The sequence below is a fragment of the Epinephelus moara genome, chromosome 4 (genome assembly GCF_006386435.1).
Source record: "Epinephelus moara isolate mb chromosome 4, YSFRI_EMoa_1.0, whole genome shotgun sequence".
NCBI lineage: Eukaryota > Metazoa > Chordata > Actinopteri > Perciformes > Serranidae > Epinephelus > Epinephelus moara.
The window spans coordinates 16130217-16139238 of record NC_065509.1 but is presented as its reverse complement, the minus strand read 5'-3'; the positions used below and the strand labels follow the sequence as shown (position 1 = coordinate 16139238).

Sequence of the window (9022 nt, the reverse complement as noted above, 5' to 3'; positions counted from 1 at the left end):
TTGGGTGACATGCAGCGTGTTTTTCTTATTTTATTATCACTCCTTCAGTGTCATGGCTTTGACCCATCTTTTAAATGTCTTATAGCGTGGATGCTTGTGAAGGAAAAGGGTAAAAGCTGTTTCTTTTCCTCCTGTCAGAACTACTTACATCACTGCAAGGTGACAGCTGGCATGTCACGATTGTTTCTGCATCCCATGATGCTCTGCATGCCAGATACCAGCTTGAACTAAATAAAACAACTACGGGCATGCTGACAGACACTGCTAGGATTCTTCTTCCAAGCAGTGCACGATTTATCGGTCAGAGCAGACAGAAATAATGACTGTTGCTGAAGGTGACATTGGTCTTTGCATGGAAAACTCTGCCACAGGTGGATGAAGAATGAGAGTTTCTGATCTAATCTTCTGTCTGGGCATAAACCTGTCTTTCATAAACATCTCTATTTAATTCATTATAATCCTGCACAGAAGTAAAAACCTAGTTCACTTCCTCCATTAGGTGGCCTCAGCGACACACTGGCCACGCATGTTTTGCCCGGTCCTTACTCAATTTTATAACCTGCATCTCAATTTAATTAAGATGTTACTTAAGATTTAATCAGGTCAGCTGAAGAGAAAGCACTGCTGCTAACAGGTAAATTTAATGATGTTGTAAACCTCTAAAGTCTGCACAAGAGGCCACTGATAAAAAAGTCAAGTGTTAAGCACTGTGTCGTGCTGTGCATTAAAGGCAGTATAGCGTGATTGGTCGCCAAAGGGCCAAAGTCACATGCTCTCATTCACTTTCTCTTGAATGGGACAACGTCAGAGCGCCGGTGTGAGGCCGAGCCGCGGGAGCGCACAGTCTCCGGGCTTTGGCCGCAGACGCAAGCAGAGGCTGCAGCAGGACGCAGCCGGAGCGGCGATGGCTGAGTGACATCTGAGTGTTTGTTGTGTGTGTTATTTATTTATTAACTGTCAGCGATGTGGAGCCCGTCGAGGATTTAATGGGACTGTGCTGTGCTCTGGTTTGTGTTTGTCGGACATGGAGACTGTGTGCCCTTTTGGATTGACTTTAAGCTGTTAAGTTTCCATGAAAGTGACCGGACGTTTATTTTGAAATGTCAACATCAAGCTACAGCTAGCACTGTAAGTAAGAGGTGAGTGTGATGATGATTAATATCAGAATAGAAATTTTGGGGCATGCACGTAGGAAGGTGTGACTCTTATTGGTCATGCCTTAATAATAACATTGCGCTCACGGGAAATCCCTTTTTATGCTGTCTATTTATTCTGTTTGTAATCGGATCATTTGCACAGCAATGCACAATGCAATCAGCTATGGCATAGGGGAGATCGGGAGTGGTTGTCAAACGTTTTTACTTTAATTTGGATCCCTTAATAAAAGTATCTTTAATGGATTCTCTTCCAATGTGCAATGGAAGCCCAAAGTGTTAGGTATAGAAATAGAGGGACGTTTCTCTCCTTACCTTATTCTGCTCAAAAGATATGGACTGTCAAAAACATCTTGTCTGTGACAACATTCCTGATGGTGGCATTAGTAGTCACACACTATGGAGCTGGTTATCCTTGTTATTTTAATAGAAGAGAAATAAAACTGGAGATAATCTTAAAAATGAATTTGAATTTGATTGAGATGGAACAAGCATATAAGCATACAAAGAACAATAAATGTGACAACCCAACACATTTTCACTCCGATCATGGACCTTCCACGTCCAGATATGACATGAAAGGTACCCTTTTGGATGTTGATGTTCTGGGACGCTGTGTCAAGTTCTGCCTGTTACATGTGTTGTCTTCTTTCAAAATACACTTCCCTTTTCACAGGACATTTATTGTTTACACACTGTCTCTTTCAAAATAAATGCACTATATCGGTACAACAACGCGAATTGACTTTTTTCCCCTTTGTCAAGTAACACACATGGGTGGGTTTCGGAAAATGGAACAGAGTTTGGCTTTATAATCTTACAGGAACACCGCTCTCCCGAGTGAAAGTGGATGTTTGCTGCATTTACTTTCATTCTTGTCCTGCCGTGTTTTCCCCTGATGCCACCGAGCGCTGTTAAACTGTAACAGCAACCGGCTGCGTATCGGATGCCTTTTTTGTCAGTTGTAAGTCACTGCCCAAGCTCCAGATTTTGACTTCGGAGTGAGACCGGGTTGGACAACCAACCTCAAAGAGAATGTGATAAGCATTCCCTACTGTTTTATATTTTATTTTATGTATATATTTTAGCAAACACCTAATCTAACAACAATTTTTCTATTTATTGTATTCATTACTAAGAAGAATGAGAGCCAGTGGTAACTCAACAGAAAAACAACTTAGTAGCTAACAAACAATAATAATAAGAATGGTATGTGCAATACAAACCCGGTCTCGCTCCAAAATCCAGCACTTGGGCAGTGTCTTGTGGCTTCAGACACTGACGAAAAAAGCTGTCCTTTAATGTTAGCATGATATGCGCCTGGTCGCTGTTATATTTTATCGGCGCTCTGTAGCATCAGGGGGAAACACAGCAGGACAAGAACCAAAGTTAAGGTGGCGAAAGTTCAAGTAGGGCGGATGGCAGTGGTGGTGGATGGGTCCAACAAACACCAATTTTCACCTGGGAGGCCAGTGTTCGCATCCTGTAAGATTATAAAGCCAAACTCTGTTCCATTTTCCTAAACCTAACCACGTGCTGGAGAAAAAAAAAACATCAATTTGCAGTGTTGCACTGATGTGGTACATTTATTTTGAAAGAGATAGTATGTAAACCATAAATTTCCTGTGAAAACGGAAGTGTATTTTGAAAGAAGATGATGCATGTAACAGGCAGAACTTCACATCCCAGAATGTCAACATCCAACGCACCCAGGGTACCTTTCACGTCGTATCTGGACGTGGAAGGTCCATGACCAAACGTCAATATGTGACGAGGTCGGAGTGAGAATGTGTTGGCAATACAGTATGTGGTTTTGCCTTTTAATTGTCTCTTACTCCAGGGCTCTCTCCACACATTCAACTCCACCATTTCCCATTTCCATTTAATGAAAAAAAATTGCTACCTATAGGAAGACTCACCACTGTGACTAAGAAAAAAACTAAACTTATCTAACTAATCTAAACTGAAGTGCTCCCTTCATACTTTTTAATAGTAATAACTGTTATAATGTAAACCCATTGTGTAAAAGCCAGCAGAGAAACACAGATGAGCTGGATGTTAACATTTTGACATGAAAAACATTTGGAAGTCATCTCACCTCAGTGTTAAGTGTCTCACTCAAAAAATATGCTGGTTGGAGACCTCTGATCAAAATTCTGAAAAATTCAGAACCAACACTTTTTAACAGGGCCCTTCAGGACGCAAAATATAATGAATGTGACAACCAACCCTGTTCTCCCCTACTCACGTTAAGAGCTTAAATAAACCTAAAACCAAAATAAAGTATTCTAACCAATGTTGCACTTTATGATAATAACTATTATCTAAACTAATACAGATATATCAAATGCTGTATAATTAATTTGTTTAATCCACAGGGCTGCTGATGACCTCAGTAAGCAGACAGAGGATGCTTAACATCACAGCAGTTTGGGAACCATAAACTGGGCAGACAGAGTCATTCCACTGAGGAATTAAGGTACCACTACTTCTTCAGCTCTGCAGCTCAAATGATGTCAAATCTAATTTACAGAGTCAGGGGCCAAATGTCCTGCCCAGACAGGGTTTGCCTCAAACATCTCATCCTTTGTCATTTGTCAGAAGATACAATGGCAAAGATTGTTTGCAAGGCTGAAGCACAGGAGCCTCCTAGATTCTAACCCTGTGGATATAATGTAGCACAACTCTTCAGCATGACTTAAATGAACTCCCCCCAACCCCAACACGTTCAGGGATGGATCCCATGAACCTTACAACTGTAATCGACAACGGGTTTTTGGACGAGGCTCCGTCGAGCCGTGTCCTAACTGGCTGTTTCCTCTCGCTGCTCATCCTCACCACCTTGCTGGGAAACATGCTCGTTTGTGCTGCTGTCACCAAGTTTAGACATCTGCGCTCCAAAGTGACCAACTTTTTTGTGATCTCACTGGCCGTGTCAGACCTCTTGGTTGCCATCCTGGTGATGCCGTGGAAAGCAGTGACAGAGATCGCCGGGTTCTGGCCGTTTGGCTCCTTCTGTGACACCTGGGTGGCTTTTGACATCATGTGCTCCACTGCGTCCATTTTGAACCTTTGTGTGATAAGCCTGGACCGCTACTGGGCCATCTCCAGCCCCTTTCGCTACGAGAGGAAGATGACACCCAGGGTTGCCTATGTGATGATCAGTGTGGCCTGGACACTGTCTGTGCTAATTTCCTTCATCCCGGTGCAGCTCAACTGGCACAAGGCCCAAACTAAATCCTACACCCCTCTGACTGGGTCCTCTAGCTCTTCAGGTTTCAATGCTACATCTTACCGCAGCCCAGAGAACTGTGACTCGAGCCTGAATAGGACCTACGCCATCTCCACCTCCCTTATAAGCTTTTACATCCCTGTGGCCATCATGGTTGCCACCTACACCCAAATATACCGCATTGCCCACAGACAAATCAGGAGGATTTCTGCCCTGGAGCGCGCGGCTGAAAGTGCCAAGAACAGACACGACAGCATGGGCGGAGGCTCCAGCATCGCAGATTCTGAGAGCTCTTTCAAAATGACGTTCAAGAGGGAGACCAAGGTGCTGAAGACGCTGTCAGTAATCATGGGGGTGTTTGTGTGCTGCTGGCTTCCGTTCTTTATCCTCAACTGCATGGTGCCGTTCTGCGAGCAGTCGAGCGGAGGGGAGGCCTTCCCTTGTATCAGCCCCACCACGTTTGACGTGTTCGTGTGGTTCGGCTGGGCTAACTCCTCCCTCAACCCCATCATCTATGCCTTCAATGCAGATTTCCGCAAGGCCTTCTCCATCCTGCTGGGCTGCCACAGACTGTATCCAGGAGGCCACAACATAGAGACAGTCAGTCTAAACAAGAAATGACTCATGACTCTCTCACAGCACTGACTCATCCTTAATGCTAAGAGTCCTAGTTCCTGTAGAGGCCGGTCTGATCGACTTCAAACGAGGATGCTGCTCTCTGTGCTGACTCGTAGTGTGACTGAAGGATACGGTGACCCTACATGTACCCGTGTTCGCATTAGGCGAGTGGCCTGTCCGTGTGCAGACTGTCAGAGTGAGCTCGCCGTGCTCACCGCAATTGCTGCACCGTCTTCAAGTGGAAGATGCTCCTGAAAGAGGAGATGGGATTTAGGGATTGAGATTAAGACTCTTCGCTGTTGTGCCAGGAAGCTGGGAGCGCAGCGGTGCTGACACGCCCCTGGGATAGATAATCCCATGACTGGGCAGCACACACCCTAATGCTGTCAGACACCGCTCTCTTCAATACCATCACACACACGTACACAAACACAAACATTGTCAAAACATGCTCCTCCAAATTCAGTGTAAATGCAGCACCCAGCATGCACTCTATGACAAAGTACATGACAGCACACTGAAATACTGTTACTCATTACATTAACATCCTGTGCTCTGCGAGGAGTCCAGCGGTAAAGCGTCAAACCAAATCATGTTTAAGATGAGCATGTAGGTTAAGTACATCCACATGTGATTAAATATTAAAGCAAGAATGAACCCAGATTTGATTTTACATCTATTAATGTTGTGATTTTAGAAGAAAGTTCTGAGAAGTCGTCTCTTTTGGAGGTGAAAGTACACAGACGTGAAAAATGCAGCTTGTATCTCACGGCTGGTTCACAATTTATAGCTCATCCAAATGTCAGATCATTGTGACTTTAAACCAAATTTACTCAACAGACACCTCATAAAGTATTTGTTAGTCGCTTGAAAGTGTTTTATGGATGAGTCTGTCATATTTGTGTCCTGTATTTTTTGCAAACAACAGCTGATGACCTCTTTTAAGGAGAAGACACTGACCTAAACAAAGGTGTTGCTTGACCTGTGGTGTCTTTGACTATTGTGACCATGTAGGAGCTGAATGAACTGTCTGAATGTTATGTTTGGATTAATCAATTTTAATTAGCTCTTTAAAGTGAATTACTAAAGGATAATCTTGCTTTATAACAACATAGGTTTGGCTGTCAGTCCTATAGGTTATGATAACATTGCATTCACAAATTGCTGACATCTGGGAACACTGACATTCTCATGAGACAAGAGCAGACAGATGATCAGACTAGTTGAAAATCTGCCCACAGATCTTTGAAGCCACTACATTTGGAGACAAAACCAAAAGTCTGCACGTAATTAGTTTGACTTATTTTGAAAGCAAACAATCTAATCTGAAACTGTGTTGTGGGACGAACATTCATCTGATACTTCTGCTGCCTCTCGTGAGCGACAAGCTAATATTACCGTAATGCAGTTGCGTTTTACAAAACTTTATATTGTAAGGTGGTGCACTTTAGTGGCAGTAGAAATTAATATGAGCACAGAGTAGGAAGTGTGGAGATGTGGTATAAAAAAAATGATAAAGCACTGTTGTATAGAGATCGAAGATAAGACTTCTTTTACTAACAATGTAGTGTAGTATGCTAGTATGCATTAGCCAAAAGAATAATAGCAGAGTTTGCCTTTTTTCATGTAAACTTGGCTAAGCTGAGGGTGTGTTTGAAACCTGTGATCTGATTATCAGACCTAGAGTTGTCTGGCTTTGGTCTGAATCAGGGACTAACTTTGTTACAATGCTGCATAGCTGCCTAGAGTTGGTTCATGTTCTCACGGCAGCATTTACAAGCGGACCAGATCAAATGCCTTGTGTGAGAAAGCTGCTCTAGATTTCTCAGAATTTCCATGTGGGTAAAATCCAGGAAGTAAACAAAACGAAGAAGAAGAGTACACTTGCAAGATAAATGTGACACTTTCTAATGTCACAATGGAGGGACAACTACGCAGGTTGATGTTAGCGCTGGTCATCGTGTACTATATTGCTGTCATTGTTCATTTTAGTCAAACCATACAGTTTGAAAATGAGGCGCGGCTCCAACTAGAAAACAATGTTTTGATGCATTGGATGTGCTGAATGTGCATATTAAGGCAGTACAGGAGGAGGTGCACATTAATAATCCTCCAGGACTGTAACATGCTCATGTTTAACCCAAACAATGTGTCATGTGACTGCAGTTGGTTCGGATCGAAGTCAGAACACGTTCTCACCACAAATGAACCGCACCAGAGTTTGTTTGTAACCAGACTGAGACCACCTCTTCAAGAAGGTCTCAGTCTGGTTGTTTTGGTGCGCACTAGAGTGCGATTGCTGTGTTCACTCCTGCCCAAACAAACTGCACTTAGGGGGCAAACAAACGTGACTTTGATTGAACCGAACCTAACAGGGCAGGTGTGAAAGCACCCTTAGTGTGTGTTCCCAGGTCTCAGCAGTTAAAGAAAAAGTTTAACAATTTGGGAGGGTTAGCTTCAGGCTGACTCATTCCAGAAAGTCAGCTTTTTTTGGATGACTTCCTGGAGTGCCTGTCAAGTCAGTGAGCCCGGTCAAGAAATAGTCCCACATGTAATCCTGTGGAAAACCTTGTTGTTTTTACTGTCTCTCTTCAAAACAACCAAATAAGATATGCAGAGTAAATCAGTGAGCTTTAGAGATGCTAGATTTCCCTTTGCTTCTCCAATAAGCAAATAAGCATATGTCCCAAAATGTCAAACTATTTCCTTAACTCCGTGAGTACTTATCAAAACTAAAAGCCAAATCTATGACAAGATCCAGGAATTATTCTGTAACGTGAAGCATTGTGTGGCGGACTATGATGCATAGCCATCATTATCACCGGCCACCTCTAATTTGGTGACTGTATTTATTTTATTTTTTTATATGCTAACTTTGCGTGAGCTACAGTGATCATTCATGACACAAACAAAAGCTCTAGGTGTTTGTACTTGGCTAAAAAACGATCTCTTTAGAATATGTAGTAGAGGTCTGACGAATTAATTAATGTTGTTATGTTTCATTCATAACACTATAAGCCATCAGAAGAAACAGTTGGGAAGGGTTTGCTTCAGCCATGTGGAAATATCTCAATGCACAGCTTAATAAAAGTGTATGTGTCCATGTTGGTGAAATCCGCTGTGTGGTGTATGTGTGATGTGCTGTGTGCAGCTTTGACCTCCACAGATCAAACCTCCTCAAGCACATTTCACACCAGAGTCTAAAGGGTAAAACGTAACGGGACCAGCTGTGTCTCACATCCAAAATTTCATTTTCACATAACTCAGGTGTTCATGTGTCTGTTTGGTCTGGTGATATATTGCCATCATTAGCAAAGTGAAAGGCCCAATCTGGACTTGTAAATAGCCTGGAATAATAAAGCAGTGCAATCACTGTGGCACCTTTTGACTTTGTTTCATTCATTCATTTATTGCACTAAAGTTGTTTTTTACCCCTAAGTGAATCTTAGGGGTAAACTCTTGCTCTATACCTAAAACTAAAAGTGAATTTTTAGATCACAGCCAAAACAAGGAGAGGTGACTATACATTTCAGTTTTCAGTAACTTTGTATCAAGGATGCACCTGTCACATGAACTTACATGCCCTAATTTATTCAGATGCTTGAATGGGAGTGAGAGGGAGATGGAGGTAGTTGAAGTGCAGAGGGAGAGCAGAGCAGCGACAAGGACGTGTGATGGATTTTATTTTTGCGAGACCCCGTTAAACATCCCCTCATGAATCTGCCTACTATCTCTTTATTAATAAATCAAAATCTAAGATGATTTGAGATTAAGCTTTTGTTTATTCAAACTAATGAATATCTCTGTCGATGCGCCAGGTCTTTAATAATCATAAAAATCGGAATGAGATGTATTTAAGTGTAAAACGGCCGCAGCGTGTTGTCACATCAACACTTGGAAGTGACTGAAGAATCATGAACGACTCTCATTAAAAGGCAAGTCTCCAAAGATTTAGAGGACAGATTTTTTTAATCAAATTCAGTTCATGTTCATTAGGAATATGAAAAAGTGTAAATAC

At 42.4% G+C, this 9022-nt stretch overlaps 1 protein-coding gene across 1 annotated transcript; it reads left to right on the top strand.

The window, feature by feature from the left end:
- Positions 1-868: 868 nt before the first annotated feature.
- drd1a (dopamine receptor D1a) lies at positions 869-8372 on the top strand. The gene is made up of 2 exons (XM_050041581.1): positions 869-1139; positions 3533-8372. Exon 2 carries the CDS (start codon positions 3889-3891, stop codon positions 5005-5007), a length of 1119 nt encoding a protein of 372 aa, XP_049897538.1. The 5' UTR covers positions 869-1139; positions 3533-3888; the 3' UTR covers positions 5008-8372.
- Positions 8373-9022: the final 650 nt, after the last annotated feature.

What these genes read in the sequence shown, in the direction of transcription:
- drd1a (XM_050041581.1), top strand. Translation starts at nt 3,889, where the DNA reads ATGGATCCCATGAACCTTACAACTGTAATCGACAACGGGTTTTTGGAC.